Source organism: Mauremys reevesii, linkage group 7 (assembly GCF_016161935.1).
Source record: "Mauremys reevesii isolate NIE-2019 linkage group 7, ASM1616193v1, whole genome shotgun sequence".
NCBI lineage: Eukaryota > Metazoa > Chordata > Testudines > Geoemydidae > Mauremys > Mauremys reevesii.
In genome coordinates this window covers 26,587,686-26,606,095 of record NC_052629.1, presented here as the reverse complement: position 1 = coordinate 26,606,095, position 18,410 = coordinate 26,587,686, and the positions used below count along the sequence as shown (strand labels likewise).

General features: G+C 41.4%; 1 protein-coding gene across 1 annotated transcript in view; it reads right to left on the bottom strand.

Moving 5' to 3' along the window:
* The window catches only part of JAKMIP3 (Janus kinase and microtubule interacting protein 3), a 130,302-nt gene that overhangs the window by 48,835 nt on the left and 63,057 nt on the right, over nt 1-18,410 (bottom strand). Inside the window, exon 5 of the mRNA XM_039483043.1 lies at nt 17,157-17,654. Within this exon, the coding sequence (XP_039338977.1) occupies nt 17,157-17,654 (498 nt within the window). The remainder of the gene's footprint in view (nt 1-17,156; nt 17,655-18,410) is intronic.

The following is an 18,410-nucleotide window of genomic DNA, read 5'->3' as shown; positions in this document are numbered from 1 at the left end:
TCTATTCCTCGCTGCACCTACTCCTAGCCTGTCCCTCACTTTTCTCCTCATTTCCCTACCAGCCATCACCACTTTCCCTTGCTCCCTGAAGGCTCCATGCTGCAGTAAGCAAAGATAGCAGAAAAATGAAAGGCCACCTGTCTGCCTGAAGCCAGGCTCTCCATGACCATGGGGAGAGCCACGACAGCTGGCTCTCCCATAGCCTGTTAAATGTGGCATACTTCAACTGCAATAAAAGGTAACTTTGGAGGTGGAGAATCTTTTATGCCTAAAACCCTACATTTGTCCATGCACATGTGGAAAGCGCATCTGCGTACATAAATACAAGGGATAGTTTTTCCTTTGTACCCACAAAAATCTGTGGCCAATATTCTCAAAACTGAATTGACATAGATTCATTGACGCTAATGAAGATGAGTCCAATTTACACCATTTGAGGGTATGGCCTACTGTGTGAAGAATTACAGGCGCTGATGAAGAGGGCAAGATAAAGCCCACTTTGAACATGTGGCCCTAAATGCTAAAGTTTAGTCTGAATTTGTAGCAAAAGCAACTGTAAGACTGTTATATTTTAAAAAGTAAAATGCATTTACAGAAAAAAATTATGTTGTAAAGCAGAAGTTAACTCTTATTCAGAAGAGAAGGGGAAAAAAAGATTGCTTTATGTATTTGGGTCCTTGGGGAATATTTTTATACCCGTAGTACAGGAATCAGCAACCTTTGGCACATGGCCAACCAGGGAAAGCTCCTGGTGGGCTGGGCCGATTTGTTTACCTGCCGTGTCCGTAGATTTGGCTGATCGCAGCTCCCATTGGCTGCGGTTCACCACTCCAGACCAATGGCGGCTGTGGGAAGCAGAGTGGAATGGGGGATGTGTTGGCTGCCACTTCCCGCAGCCCCCATTGGCCTGGAGCGGCGAACCGCAGCCAGTAGGAGCTGCAATCGGCCAAACCTGCAGACACAGCAGGTAAACAAACCAGCCCGGCCCACCGGGGGCTTACCCTGGTGGGCCGCATGCAAAAGGTTGCCAATCCGTTTGTGACAGTGCACCCCGATAAGGCTTTATGGGGGTGTGCTTATAAATGTATGTATGATATAATTGGAATAGGGTTTTGCTACATATGCCATGTAACATATCTCTTTAAAGGTTACGGTCTACTATATCTATTCACCCTATTTGTATACATATATCATTTTGTACTTGAGGTTAGGAATATTGGTTGTATACTTGCTTGATTTCTAAGTAAGCTTTGTGATGCATTTGGTCAGCTTCTTTAGGAAGGAATTCGCAAGGTTAAGTACCCGATCAGGAAGCACTTGGGGAAGAATGCATCTTGGAATGCTCCAATCCACATTGGATTGCTTGCATCCGAAGAAGTGGGTATTCACCCACGAAAGCTCATGCTGCAAAACATCTGTTAGTCTATAAGGTGCCACAGGATTCTTTGCTGCTTCTACAGAACCAGACTAACACGGCTACCCCTCTGATACTTGACACCAATCCACATAAGAAGTCTTCCTGGACACATACAAGATACCATGTGGACAATGGCTTCTGCCTGTAAAGACTGAGAGTCATGCATAGACGTGTGACTTGCCCAGGTGACTCCAGAACTCCATCGTGGAGCTGGACTTTGCATAGGAGTGGGGGGGGGTCTCCACCCACAAGAGAAAGTCTATTTAAACCCATGGGAGACCCCTTCATTTTTTGGTCTTCAGCTGGCTAAAGAGGGAGCCTCTCCACCCCCCAGAATACTTGAAAGAAACTGGAACAAAGGACAGTAACTATGGGGGGGGGTGAGTGATTGGTGGACCCAGGCTAAAAGGAGATTCGTCTGTAAAAGGGAGCATTCTGAAACTGGTGAGGATCTTATCTGTATTCAGTTTGATTAGACATAGATTTGCGCATTTTATTTTATTTTATTTTGCTTGGTGACTTACTTCGTTCTGTCTGTTACTACTTGGAACCACTTAAATCCTACTTTCCGTATTTAATAAAATCACTTTTTACTTATTAATTAACTCAGAGTATGTATTAATACCTGGAGGAGCAAACAACTGTGCATATCTCTCTATCAGTGTTATAGAGGGCAAACAATTTATGAGTTTACCCTGCATAAGCTTTATACAGGGCAGCTTTCCATTCCCTTTGTATTGCCAAAATGATGGAAAGGGAATGTAGCAGGGAGCAGGATCTGGCCCAGTATTGATACCAACAGACTCTTAACTATCAGAGCTAGGTAAATATTACAAAACAGTGTTTGTGACTACTTGTTGAAACTCCCATTCAATTGGATCATGTTTTGTTCCTTTGTAATTCACTATTTGGGAACACCTACATGAAAGGGGAGAAAATGTTTGAATGATGGGAGAAAATCTACAAGCAAACAACAATGTTCACATTTACACACACACACACACACACGAGAACTGGTATCACCATTTATTATTCACTACTCATCATTTGAATTTTACAATGTTTAAGTCATCCTATTATTATTTACCATGTGATTTAAGGTTTCAGAGTAGCAGCCGTGTTGGTCTGTATCTGCAAAAAGAACAGGAGTACTTGTGGCACCTTAGGGACTAACAAATTTATTTGAGCATAATGAAAAGCTTGTGCTCAAATAAATTTGTTAGTCTCTAAGGTGCCACGAGTACTCCTGTTCTTCATGTGATTTAAGCGACCATCACAGAGAAATAATGAATGGCCAAAACTTAGATTGAGAACAAACATTAAGCTGATAATTGTTCATCTGAACTATCCAATGGATAGATGTGAACAACAAATACATTAGTAGAAATATGGATCAAACTGCAAACAGGAAAAATGAGCTATATTTTCAATTATATTATTCATAATTAATAATTTGACCAGCTCTGTGTATACAAAACCTCATGGAGATGCCATTAAACTGAGAAATCACCTTTACTACTGCTCATGGGAATTTTTAACCAGCATATCTTCCATTCTTTTCTTACTTACAAATAAATGACTGAGTCAATCAACAGTAAAATGGGCAATTGAAGGATTTTTGCTTCCTACTCTTCTCACCTGACACTTTGCTTTAACGCTCACATTGCTTCAATATGTTATCGCTTTCTAGGGAAAGTGAGAAGTGTCAGACACATGTGTCTGTAAACACGTAGTGCCTGGTAATCAACAAGATTTTTGCCTTTTTTGCCTATGTTGCTAAAGCATCTCTATAAGAAGCGGGGATATTTGGAACACTGCATGATCCTACACTGGTGGGCTATTAATCTTTTAAATGGTCACTGTCAACAACAGTATTTTTTAAAAAACTGGTCCATAGTATAGTCTATCCTGTTGTTTATCGTTTATCTTTTCTGACCAACATACATCTCATATGAAACCTACACTGATATTACATTATCTTGGATTTTAGTCCCCACTGTGCATAAACTGCAGTCCAACTAATCTGATAATGCTAACATGACTAATGGGCCCATTTTTCCTTGATATGCATCATGCATGTATAACTCCCATTAATGTTAACAGAAAATGTGCATGTACTGGAGGGAAACTAGACCTTAAAAATGTAATTGAAGCCACCTTGGTAGTGTTTTATGATATTTAGAGAGCCACAAATTAAAAAATAAAAATCAAGTTTATTAAATAATTACAAGTTCTTTAAGAGGACATTGTTCATATCCCTACTTGTTACAATATGACATGTGATTTTCATCTTTCATAACTGTACTTAAGCTAGTGAACCAGGGACAGCTTGACTGTGCTAAAGTTGTGCTTCTCTGGAGATCACCACATACAAACCTTCTAGACGTAAATAGCTCTTGCCATATGTGCAAAAAGAAAAAAAATGTCTTGGGTTTAGGAGCTACAATTTTCACTCTTGATTAAGCAGATAACAATGTTCCATGTGACCAAAACCTCTTCCCATTTCTTTAAATGTGGGACACAGTCTTTTAACATTTTTCATAAGGATAGACAATAAAGGAGGACTTTGATGAAATGCATTATGACAGACATGAAAAATCACAGAAACTAGAAGTGTGATCAGAGATCACATACCAGATGCTAAGTTGGGGTGATAAAAGCTACTTTAAATTCTGTCGTATCCAGCAGGAAAGAGAAGTTACTGAGGGATGATTTGTAAAACCATATGTAAAATCCCAGTTTTACAAAATCACATTTTGTATTATTTTCAAAACAGATGTCACATTTTAAAAACAATAAGCCCTGTGCATTTGAACTTCCTTGACACAAGAAATGGAGTCAATGTCATCATCTGCTCTCTCAAGACTTCTGCCTCCAGCAAATGCTTTTCTTCTAAAATACTCAATTTAAGTTCAACACTTACAAAGAAAATTTTTATTTTCCAGTCTGTGTTTGCCCTTTGATGTTGAAATGCACTTGTGAGCTCAATCTTATTTCAGCTGTAAATGGAATCTCTTTTACGTGACCATGGAATTTATATTGGATTTATGTACGTCTGCACCATACCATCAAGGCTGTGATCTCATTTAGTCTCACAAGCTAAACAATGCTGGTAAATCCTGGGTTTGGGTCCTCCATGAAAAATCCATTACTCATATAGTGATAAGAGGGAAAAATAGCCAGTGCAATTTTAGGCTATATACTAGACACATTTAATTGTTCCTAACCATATGAGCCTAATTGTACTCTTTGTATGAGTAGAAAGTAGCACACCAGGTGAAGCAGGGTTAGGTTGCAAAGGAAGGTCACCTTGCTGCTCAAATTACAAAGTGATGTTCTAAGACCTGTGCAAGGCAAGAGGTTAGACTAGATGATCATGATTAAGGCTATGTTTTAGTCACGGGTATTTTTAGTAAAATTCATGGACAGGTCACGAGCCATGAATTTTTGTTTACTGCCCATGACCTGTCCATGGCTTTACTATATACCCCTGACTAAATCTTGGAGGCAGGGGCGGCCCAGGGTGTCGCGGGTGCTGGGGGGTGGTACTCCAGGGGGTGCTGCAGGTGCTCATGGTGGGAGCAGCCCGGGGCACCGGGGGTCCTCATGGGGGTGGTGGGCAGCGGCCCGTGGCCTGGGACTCCTGCTGGTGATAGGGATGGCGGGCGTCATGCGGCCCAGGAATCCCACAGGTGCTGGAGGAGGGGGGCGGCCTGTGGCCCAGGAACCCCGCAGGTCCTAGAGGGCGGGGTTGGCAGGATCCCTACCTGGCTGCATGCGCTGCCTCTGCCCCAAGTGCCAGCTCTGCAGCTCCCATTGGCTGGGAACCATGACCAATGGGAGCTGCGCGGGTGGTGCCAGTGGGAGAAGGAAGTGCACAGAGCAGGCTGCTAGGAGCTGAGGGAGGGGGATGTTGCCATGTCTGGGGAGCTCCCCAAGGTAAGCATTGCCCAGAGCCCTCACCCCCAGCTGCTCAGGTGGCCTCTGGGCCAGCCGCACTGACCACTGCAGAAGTCCCAGAAAGTTATGGAATCTGTGACTTCCATGACCTCCATGACAAACTCACAGGCCTAATCATGATGGTCCTTTCTGGCCATAAAGGATTCATTAATCTATGAATCAGTTGTAGCTTGGCAAAACAATGATTAAGGGTGATGTGATAACCCTGGGCATATACAAATATCAAAGAAGTAAACAAAAGAGAAAATCATTTTTTAGCATGGTCCAAGAAAGTATAAGTAAGAGTAATGGGATGTTGTTGAGTAAAGGAAAAATTTCTAACAGTATGGCTATGTTGTGGAAATTGTAATAATCTCCCAAAAGAAGCCGTAAAAAAGACTGCTCACTTAGGACATTTAATAGTAGATCAGAAAATGCCCATTTGAAAATCCATCACATGGGGATAGAAAAGAAAGCTGCTAGGTCTGATCCATCTCTAGTTGCTACTGGCTTCTGAAAAATAAAATTATATTACATGTTACTAGTGTAAAACTCTGAAATTAAATGTTTAAGAAACATTTTGACTGTGTGTGCAAAGTAACATATACATTATATTCTAGCAATATTGTTTTATGGGCACAATTTGCCTGCAGGTGATGAGCACTGGGTTATTAACATCTGATCTAATTAAAAGTGCTCAAATACAAGAGATAAAAGTCATAACTTCATGACTCTTTCATATAAAACGCCTGAGAAGTCTATTAAGTGGAATGTTTTTACATACACTGTTAGAAGACAAATATACCCATTTTCAATCCAAAAGTTTTCTTTCCTGCAATGTTCATAGATGAAGGCAGATGAATCCAAATGAGTCCAAAGTTTATGATTTCATGGATCACTGGTATTAACATATAAATGTCTCCCCTGTCACTTAGTAAGTAACCTGTCGCACTCTGTAATAGGTTGGAACTCCCCTGTGGTAAATATTAACTGTGAAATTTATGAGATCAGAGACTCTTTGTTCCATTTGCTTTTATTATTTGCAGGACTATGTAATATTTAAGCACCTATGGTAAGAAATTACACAAGAGTGGTATATTCCTGGTGCTTAAAAGTTAAGCACACAGTGAAATGCTTTACTGGATCATGACCAGAATTAATTCCCATCCCCTCAGGGTTAAGTTGAGCCTCTGGAGATTCCCCTTTCACATAATGCTGCTCTTTGGTTGGTTAACTAGTGCTTACCCTGCAGTTCACAGTTTAAAACTATTGAATTAGTCATATATTATTTATTCAACTTGAGGTTGCTGTATAATATTTATTGCTTAAAAGGTTATTTTATATTTTTCTGCAGGTCTAAAGTGAGATGTGATCATCTTCTATATCGTATCTACATATAATGAAAAAGGAAAATAACATCAATCTTAATTTGAAAAGAGAATATAGGAACAATACAAAAAATTACCATTTTAAGGCACATTTTAGCTGATTATGTATGGATCTATTTTCCATTCCGCAGCTAAGCCTGCCATGATGCAGCAGGATGTCTTCTGCGAGTAATTGTAAAGATGAATAATTTGACTTAGAAATTAAAAAGTGTACATCTCAGCAATAAATAGCTTCAAAGGGTTTTTATTTAAAAAGGCTTAATCTCTTTGCAAAATTATTGACTGGTCTGTGGGTAGAACCTATTCTCATCCACAATTACAAAAAACAGTATTTTTTCAAAGGGTGAAATAGTTGTTTGTTGGTGTGGTTTATCACACCACCTTTGTTAAAATTACTAAACAATGAATTGCACATAAACTGAGGAGCTTTTAATGTCCTGTCATGATTCCATTAACAATGTAGAACTGGATGTCTGCCATGCCCTTTACGAAAACATGTAGTCCCTAAATGTGCAACAGGGCATTTGCAATGTTTATGAATTATGGGCCAGATCCCCAGCTGGTATAAATCAATGGAGGTCAGAGAAGCCACTTATATGCTATTTGGGAAGAAGATCAGCAGGAACATTGTGCAGATATCCAGCCTGAGACTTAGCTATGACTTGCCTGAAGCAAAATATGTTAGCTTACAAAATCAGTGCTAGTGTCACACAAGTCAGACAGCTGGAGGACTTCCCCAACTCAGCATCACTTAGAATAGCTAATTTGTAACACCAGGAATGTTCCCAGGAATGTTCCCAGGTACAATGGATTTTTGAATAGCCTTCTAAACTTTCCCATAACTTCTAAATGAGCTCCAGTGAATACACCCCTCTTGCTATATGACAAATACTTATACATTGGAAACTAATTCACTGTGGAGGTACAAGGGACGAGACTATAAGTGTCTTTTGAACCCAACTTGTTGCTGGAGATGTGGGGGGGTATGGTTAGAGAAGGGTGCATAGTAAATGCAAACTGGGTGTGGGGCAAGGGCTCCCTCAAGTCCTCTCCAGACCCCACTTCCATTCCTTTACAATGTCTTTTACCGCCCCCCCCCTCGCCCCCTTCCCCATGAGTGGATGCCCGGGGGGGCTGGAGGGAAGGAAGGGTTCTTTAAACAAACAAAAGTTCTCGTGCCTCTTCCTTCCCTCATGAGAGAGGGGCGTCTGTAGGAAAACAAAGAGAGGGAAGGGTGACCTGGATATCAGGTAGTCTTCCTGGGTTAGTCCTTTGGGCTTCGTTTAAACTGTCTCTGCTGTCTGAGGTGGGGCAACCCTCTTCCTGCTCACCACCACTTGCTGTGGCAGGTTCTCTCTTTGAAAATCCAGCCAGAAAAAACCTGGCAGAGCACCTCGTTAGTATTGAACAGGCCCAGAGGAGCTCGTTAGTACTCATACTGGCAGAGAGGAGACATCTCCCTTCCAACAGGGTCATGCCTTTTACCATACACACATTTACGCAGTTGTCACAGTTCAGGGGAACTGCAGCATCTATATTCCCCGTCAGTGGTCCAGCAAGGACACCCACTCTCTGGCTTCCAGTTCTCTAGCTGTTGCCTCTCTTGGGTGGAACGTGTGTTTCTCTCCCTTCTGAGCAGGGTATTTCCAAGATACACAGTTCCCTGCCCTCACTGTATTTCATAGCACAGACAGTGTGCCCAAGGACATTTGTTTGTTTTCTCTTCAGAGACGGCTAACAGTTATAATTGCTGCAGTTATAAATTACCACACAGCTCTTCATATGCAAGCCTACTTTATTCTGAAGGTAAAAAAGCATTACAGAAAAAAAAACATATTAAAAACAAGACCGAGACCGAATGCCTACACAGCAATTTCACAGCCCTGCAGCCCAAGCCCCTATGAGCTAGGGTCAGGTGACTTGGGCCAGCTGCAGGTGTTGAACTGTAGTGTAGACATACTCATATACACATACACAAAACCACACATTAAATATGTGTCAGTGGAGCATCCTATGAACCTGTCTGCTCCTTCCACAGCTGGGGGCTGCTCTGGACTGTGGGACTGTTATCTGCTAGTTCTACATTTCCTGAATATACTCAGTGCTAAATCAAACAGACATTTGGAGCAAGTGTAACTGGATAATCCAATATGTGAAATAAGGAATAATGCACTCTGTATGAGAGTGGAACACCCATGATGACATGGATAGCATTTGAGACTAAAATCAGTGATGACAGCCACACCGCACCCTCTATTCACCCAAATGAGAGTGAGGAAAATGTCAGACTGAAAAAGTAATCAGCTGCATAACTAATTACTTATGGAAAGTCAAATCATAGAATCATAGAAGATTAGGGTTGGAAGAGACCTCAGGACGTCATCTAGTCCAACCCCCTGTCCAAAGCAGGACCAACACCAACTAAATCATCCCAGCCAGGGCTTTGTCAAGCCGGGTCTTAAAAACCTCTAAGGATGGAGATTCCATTACTTCCTTAGGTAATCCATTCCAGTGCTTCATCCTCCTCCTAGTGAAATAGTTTTTCCTAATATCCAACCTACAGCTCCCCCACTGCAACTTGAAACCATTGCTACTTGTTCAGTCATCTGCCACCACTGAGAACAGCCCAGCTCCATCCTCTTTGGAACCCCCCTTCATGTAATTGAAAGCTGCTATCAAATCCCCCCCTCACTCTTCTCTTCTGCAGACTAAATAAGTCCTGTTCTCTCAGCCTCTCCTCATAAATCATGTGCCCCATGCCCCTAATCATTTTCATTGCCCTCCACTGGACTGTCTCCAACTTGTCCACATCCTTTCTGTAGTGGGGAGCCCAAAACTGGATGCAATACTCCAGATGCAGCCTCACCAGTGCCAAATAGAGGGGAATAATTAGTTCCCTTGATCTGCTGGCAATACTCCTACTAATGCAGCCCAATATGCCATTAGCCTTCTTGACAACAAGGGCATACAGTTGATTCATATCCAACTTCTCGTCCACTGTAATCCCCAGGTCCTTTTCTGCAGAACTGCTGCTTAGCCAGTCGGTCCCCAGTGCATGGGATTCTTCCATACTAAGTGCAGGACTCTGCACTTGCCCTTGTTGAACCTCATCAGATTTCTTTTGGCCCGATACTCCAATTTGTCTAGGTCACTCTGGATCCTATCCCTACCCTCCAATGTATCTACCACTCCCCACAGCTTAGTGTCATCCATAAACTTGCTGAGGGTGCAATCCATCCCATCATCCAGATCATTAATGAAGATGTTGAACAAAACCAGCCCCAGGACAGACCTCTGGGGCACTCTGTTTGATGCGGGCTGCCAACCAGACATCGAGCTGTTCATCACTACCCATTGAGCCCCACGATCTAGCCAGCTTTCTATTCACCTTATAGTCCATTCATCCAAGCCATACTTTTTTAACTTGTTGGCAAGAATACTGTGGGACACCATATCAAAAGTTTTGCTAAAGTCACGATATACCATGTTAACTGGCTCTGGATATGGGGAAAGCTGTGATCTCATCATAGAAGGCAATCAGGTTGGTCAAGCATGACTTACCCTTGGTGAATCCAAGTTGACTGTTCCAGATCACCTTCCTCTCCTCCAAGTGCTTCAAAATCATAAAAAATATTTGCCTGGTACCCAGGGCTGCCCAGAGGATTCAGAGGGCCTGGGGTCTTCGGTGGCAGGGGGCACCCGCCGCTGAAGACCCGGCACTTCTTCGGCAGCACTTCGTCGGTGGGTCCCAGGGCAGAAGGACCCCCCGCCGCAGGTCTTCGGGGCACTTTGGCAGTGGGTCCTGGAAAGGAAGGACCCCCCACCGCCGAATTGCCACCGAAGACCTGGAGCAGAAGAAGCTCCAGGGGCCCAGGCCCCGTGAGAGTTTCCGGGGCCCCTGGAGCAAGTGAAGGACTCCGCTCCAGGGGCCCCGAAAAAGTCTCATGGGGGCCCCTGCGGGGCCCGGGGCAAATTGCCCCACTTGCCCCCTCCCACCCTCTGGGCAGCCCTGCTGGTACCTCTAACCCCCACAACTACCTACATTCTGCCTTCACACTCTCATTTTCTTAGCCACTTATATTGTTAATACACTAATCGCATAATTTTCTGAAGTCCCGTTACCTTCATCTCACATTGACAGGAATGATTAGTATGTGGTGCCTCTGAAAAATCGGGATATAACCCTTGGAGGAAGAAATGCTGAGAGAATATGGCATACACATTTAACATCACCCTTCATGACTTACGGTAATTCTATTCTTTCACTGATGAGTGCTTCTCAAGTTATACTTTCCCTGGAGTCTTGTTTTGACACACTGATCTATTTTAAATCACAATTTAGCTGCTGAGAATTTAATATGGCACACTGACTTCAGTGAGTGCTGTGGTTGGTCAATACTAAACAGGACCATGCCCTTAAAAATAATTGAAAAATATCACCTAGGAATTGCATTAGAAAATAAATGTATACTTATTCATTGGTGAATTGAAACCATGCCTAAATATGATGCATGGCTTATTTCAGTAAAGCAACATATGCCATCACAGCAAACTACCAATAGCTTCCTGCACCATAGGACACCCTTCAGAACAAATGTGTATTAGTTTTAAAATCTTGAAACTTATAGGCCCACATCCTCAGCAGGTGTAAAGTGGCATAGCTCCACAGAAATCTCTAGATCTGTTGACTTACAGCAGTGAAAAATCCAGCTTATAATATAGCATACAATGCCTATGTTACTATTAACAATATTTAATTTACGAAGTGAAAAACATATTGGTTCATGATTTTGGGTATGCACAATCTATGCCTAAATGTATCTCTTATAGGACTCTCATATTGTTTTATTTTTTCTTTGCAACTGGTTTAATAAATGAAAACATTTATATATAGTTATTGCAAAGGCAGAGATCCTATCTTGGAATTTCTAAATACTACAGATGACAATTTCCTAACTCAAAAAGTGTAGCATCCAACATAGGGGAATTCTTTATCTGACCTTGTCTTGACAGATAAAGAGGAACTGATTGGAGAACTAAAAATTAATGGTAACTTAGGTACAAGTGATCATGACTTGATCATATTTATAATGTAAAAAACAGAATAAAGTCCAGACCGGTGGTACATACACCTGGCGCTTTAAAGGGGACAGTTTTACAAAGCTGAAAACAATTGTGAGCCATGGCAGCTGGGAGGTCAAATTTAATCAGAAACTTGTTTAAAAACACTTTATTAGATGCCCAAAAAGCGACAATCAAGGATGAAGGCTGACTTGATTTAAAAAATGACCCATGTTAGAGGGAAAGTGAAGGCAGCTATAAAAATTCTATATACACACACACACACACACAAACACCAAATGGAAGATAGGGTAAGTTGATGGTAATGAATATTAATCAGAAGTTAGAAATTGTGGAAAATTGATATGAAAAGCAAAAGGGCAGAATCTATGGCCAGCAGAGTTAAGGACAATAAGAAGAAGTATATTAGAAACAAACAGAATCCTAACAACGCTGTTAGATATGGTAAAATTATCAATGATAGTACAGAACAGGCAGAAGTGTTTAATAAATATTTCTGTTCTTCATTTGGGGAAAAAAACAGACATATTCATATCATATGATAACAGTCCACTAGTATCTCAGGAAGATGTTAAACAGCAGCTACTAAAGTTAGATATTTTAAAATAAGCAGATCTGGATAACTTGTATCCAAAAGTTTTAAAAGAGCTGGTTGAGGAGCTCTCTGGGCCATTAATGTTGATTTTCAGAAAGTCTTGAAACACTAGGGAACTTCCAGAAGACAGAAAGAAAGTTAATGTTTTGCCAATATTTAAAATATGTAAATGGCATGACCAGGGTAACAGCAGGCCTGTCAGTCAGATGTTGATCCTGGACAAGATAATGGAGCAGCTGATAAGGGAGTATATTAATAAAGAATTAAAGGAGGGTAATGTAATTAATGCCAGTCAACATGGGTTTATAGAAAATTGATCCTGTTAAACTGGCTTGATAACTTTTTTGATGAGAATACAATTTTGATTGATAATGGTAATACTGCTGATGTGGTATCCTTAGACTTTGGTAAAGCATTTGACTTGACCACACAACAGTCTGATTTGGAAAAAAAAAACCCAGAAAGTTACAGAATTAAAATAGCATACATTAAATGGATTAAAAGCTGGCTAACCAATAGGGCTCAAAATGTAATTGTAACAGGGAATCATTATCAAATGAGTATGGTTTTTCTGGTAGGGTCCCACAGGGATTCGTTCTTTGTCTTCAGGGGCGGCTCCAGGCCCCAGCACGCCAAGTGCATGCTTGGGGCGGCATGCCGCGGGGGGTGCTCTGCCAGTCGCTGGGAGGGTGGCAGGCGGCTCCGGTGGACCTCCCACAGGCGTGCCTGCGGAGGCTCCGCTGGTCCCGCAGCTTCTGTGGAGCATCCACAGGCACGCCTGCGGGAGGTCCACCGGAGCCGCGGGACCAGCGGACCCTCCGCAGGCACGTTTGCAGGAGGCCCACCGGAGCCGCAGGATCAGCGACCAGCAGAGCGCCCCCCGCGGTGTGCCGCCATGCTTGGGGCGGCGAAAAGGCTACAGCTGCCCCTGTTTGTCTTACACTATTTAACTTTTTTACTAATGACTTGGAAGAAAACATAAAAATAATCATTGATAAACTTTGCACCCAGGAAAAAAATTGGGAGAATGGTAAATGATTAAGAGGATAGGCAGAGGTGAAAGTAAGTCGGTCCAGTCCAGTCCAGCGTACTGGTAAGAAAGTGGCTGCCGGTACACAGTCGACCGTACTGACGGGGGGAAGGGCAAAAGGGGTGGCTGTTCTGGGGCCCAGTGATTTAAAGGGCTGCCACCGTGCCTGCGGCCGGAGCCCCAGGACCTTTTAAATCACTGCCAAATCCCCGGGTGGCATGTGCCAGGCAGCGCTGAAGGGCTGGCTGGGGTACTTTGGCCCCGCCTCTTCTGCCCAAGGTCCCGCACCTTCCGGGGTCCTAGAACCCCCCTGCACCTTTCCCAGGACTCCAGCTGCCCTGCTTATGGGTAAGTCATTTAAGTTACTTTCACCCATGAGGATAGGTCATTGACACGGAGCACTTGCATTTTAATCTGGCTAAACATAAATATATACATCAAGTACAGATCCTTGGGGGATGCCGTTATTTACCTCTCTCCATTTTTATGGCAAATATTTCCTACATTGTCTGATAAATTTAGAAACATTTTACTTTCCCTCAAAAAAAACAACAACAACAACAAAACAACAACCCTCCTTTCCAGTTGACCACAAATGAGGAAGCTGGCATGTGACATATACTGCTGATCAGCAATAGTACAAACATACAATCAGACGGAGATGAATGGCACAAGATGAATTGGGATTTTGTTTCCTTTAGAGAGTTTTGAGGATTTGTTGTTGTGGAATCCATATTTGGAGCACATGAAAGGTGCCCTTCTAACAATGGGGTAATCTAGACACATGACACAAGGAATAGCAGAGAAAGTAGACTTCATGGAAAAATCTCCGTTCCAGTATTGAGCAGGTACTTAAGGAATGAGAATTCCATTCAAAGTCCCATTAACTTCTTACTACGAGCTTGTCAGGGCAAAGACTATGCCTTTTTTGTGTCTTATACAATGCTAAGAATATTGGTTCCAATGCAGCAAAACACTAGTTTTATGCTTAATTTAAGAATTGACTTCAATGGGACTAAACCAGATGCTCAGTCTAACCCCATGCCTAATTGCTTTGCTGACTCAGGTTCATTATCAACATTATAGCAAATAAATAAAAACACAAGCTTGAGTCTGAGGGCACACTAACTACACCAAGTTAGGTGAAATGCATTAATTACATGAAAATATTTGACTTTCATTTCAAAATTTCTAATTTTAAAAGACTGAAAAAATCCAATGAATCACCCATCTAAGTCAGATTTGACCAATCCACCACATTTTAAAAGTGGTAAAGCATTTTAATACCCTTAGTCTCAGGCTTTCATGATCAATAATTCAACAGTCTATCAATTCAACAATCATTATTAAAAATGAGTTTTAGATCTGTCACAATTCATTGAGATGGGCTCAGATAGCAAATCTGAGCTACCTGGCACATAAGTAGGTGTTTCAAAGGATACTGGGTAATACAATACTAACCTAACATATGGGTATAGTGTTTAGGTACTCTACAATGACACAGACAATGTAAGGTCTGGTCTACACTGGGGGCGGGGGTCGATCTAAGGTACGCAACTTCAGCTACGTGAATAACGTAGCTGAAGTTGAAGTACCTTAGCTTGAATTATTTACCGTCCTCACGGCACGGGATTGACGTCCGCAGCTCCCCATGTCGACTCCGTACCGCCATTCGCGTTGGTGGAGTTCCGGAGTTGACAGGAGCATGTTCAGGGTTCGATATACTGCGTCTAGATGAGACGCGATATATCGAACTCCAAGAAATCGATTGCTACCCGCTGATCCGGCAGGTAGTGAAGACGTACCCTAAGAAACTTTGCACAAATTTGATAATGCATAACAAGCTACTTAAACTCTATGTTACACAAGATGGAGAAATGGTCTGTTATTACAAAGTAACCATGCTGTGGCTCTGCTGACATGAAGAGATCCTCAAAAGGATTGACGCTAAACTTACCCTTGTATTGAAACTACTCTGACTGTGCTTTATTTTTCAACCCAATTTGAAGTTTAGTGGGATAAATGCAAGAACTTCAAAAGGAGTAGGAAATTCTTATTTTTCTACCATATCACCCATTGGCTATTAGCAATTTATAAATTCATTGTTATCTGTCTATAATTGCAATGGTCCTGTATTTTTCCTTAGTTGTTAGCATTCTCTTTCCACAAACTCCTTTGGAGGTCAACTTGGCTTCAACTCTGATTTTCTTCAGGGGAAAGTAACACAGTTTGCAGCTGTATTAAACAGATATTTTAGAGATGTGCTTCCAACAGTTTGAGAAGAAAGATACATACTTTGCTACCTGGGATTAATATTTTTACCTATTGAAATATTCCGAGCTTCTATACCATGAGTTGATCAACTGCAATTACTTCATTCCACCCAGTGCTAATCACATAATAAAGGGACTCAAAAAGAGCTTTTCTGAGGAAAAGTGGTTAAGAGAATCAGAGTACAAAATTAATTAATGCAAATATGTTTGCTTCTGAAAACAATTGCATCTTTAACCTGCACTGTGAATATTGCATATGTCTACACAATGTTTAGCAAAATGGGTCCTCCACCTATACTGGGGGCTCTAGAGGCTAAGGGTATGTCTACACTATCGGGTAGTGATTGATCTATCGGGGATCAATATATCATATCTCATCTAGACACGATACATCGATCTCCAAACACGCTCCGTGTCAACTCCGGAACTCCACCAGGGCTTGAGGCAGAAGTGGAGTTGACGAGGCGGTGGCGGCCGTCAATCTCACGCTGCAAGGATGCAAAGTAAGTCAATCTAAGTCGATCTAAGATATGTCAACTTCAGCTATACTATTCTCGTAGCTGAAGTTGCGTATCTTAGATCGATCCCCACCTCCCCCCAGTGTAGACCAGAATTAAGTGCTAATACTCATTATAATAATCAATAATAATAATAACAATCTCTGTTCCATGCACAGAGCTCCCATTCACATAAGTGGGACTTTCATAAGAGGAAGAAGTGCAGACTATTCAATAGAACAGAAATTTACTCAGTAGATAAGAGAACCACATTGTGGATAAGATTTGCAATGTGGATTGGTGCAAGGAAATTTGCATAACACTTTTCCCTTTTCTTCTATGTACCTATTATCCATTCTGCAGGCACCGAGTAGTTAAATCTACACCAAACTGAAAGATAACAAGGGTGAATTTAGACAGATGGTATTAGGATTTCAGCCCATTTCTGTTCACAGCTTTGTGAAACTTACTGTTTTCAAAGCCACCATATATTGCTCACCAGTGATAAGGAGCAGCTTTCCTTCTGGAACAGAAATTATAATTTAAACACATGATGCTGCAGCACAACAAGGAAAAGCCTTGAACTAAATTTCTGAGAGCTGAGAAACAATCATCTTGCAGGATTTCCCTTATCTATCTTATTAACAGAATGCTTGTTCCAAGCATTTGACCAACTTTGTGCAGCACTCACCTTAGTGGCAGAAAGAATGCTGTAAAAACATGTTAAAAATTTAGCCTATGTATTTAGAAAACCTCATTTTAGACATTGTCATTGTGATGGGTGAAACTCAAAAAAGTCAGAGATCCTGCTTAAATAAGCACCCAAAAGTTGATGCCCAATCATGTGCATCTGAACCATTACTCCAGCCCAGAGCTCTTTTTTAACGGCCAAAAAACCAAAACCAAAAAGCATATATATTTACATCAACACATACCAGTCTGCGAATTTCTCTTTCACACTCTCTCTTGATCCTGCTGATTTCCTCTTGGTGTAAGTGATACACACTCCTTATCTCTGCTGCTTTAATTTTGTCAGCTTGAATGACCAAAGTTAAGGCTTCCTCCACTTGTCTCTTAGCCCCCTTAAGTTCTGAAATTTCTTGCTGCATTTTTATTTTCTCAGATTCAAACCCTTTCTTGGCCTCCTCTTTCGCTTCTGTGAAAAGCACTGTTTTAACCTTATCAGGAGCCCCATCTCTTACAGCATTAAGAAGGCCCTGTAATCTCTGGTTTTCATTATCTTTAATCTTTATGACTCTAAGAAGCTCAGATTCATGCTGTCTCAAAAGTGCTTCTCGAACAGCCTGGAGTTCCTTCATTTTCTCTTCATGAAGTTTGGCCTTAAGTTCCGTTACCAACACTGTGTTTTTATGCTGTTCGTGCTCTTTGATCTGTTTAACTTCTTGGTTTTTCTCTCTTTCCAACTTGCTGATCTAAAAAGAGAATAATAAAAAAAAAAGATACAGGTTTTTGCAAATGAAATAATTCTTCAAGTGGGAGAGTCTGTATTCTAATGTGGGGCAACAAATAATGAGAGTTGTCATTTCATAATTTTGTAACTTAGAGTTATATAATTGTTTATTAGCTCAAAACGCAAACCTACTGCAGTGTGCTAGATCATACATAGAATTAGACTTTATTTGGTATTTGGTTCATATTTCATGATCCATCGCTCTATTATGTGGTGAATGTTCCCTTCTCCAATGGTTCCAGATGAAAATCAGATTACTGAACTCAGGTACTTAACTCCTCTTTGTCCAGAAGAAATATCCACTAGTTTACTATAGACTTCACTGCATCAAACACCTTTATGCAAGAAATAGCCTTAAAATGAGGGAATACAACATATTTAGAATGGTCAGACACAAGCTAATTGTTCATAACGCTAAACAAAATCTACACTACAATATTTTCCTGGGGAGGAAAAGGCTTTTTCAGAATTTTAGGAAAATGTTTTATTTCGGTGTCATAATCTTTGGTTAAAAATATAGCCGATCCTTTTAAGGAGTTTTAAGAGCTTATTGCAACCAGTCCTAGTTTTGAAATTCAGACAGATGACTTAGTCAGTGGGACTCTCAGCTAATAATAGTCAATTCTATTTGTAACATAAACACTTCTTTGTGAACACTTCTAATCTTGGTACCACATAGATCCATTGTCTCATGCAGATGATCCAGAAGCCCAGATAA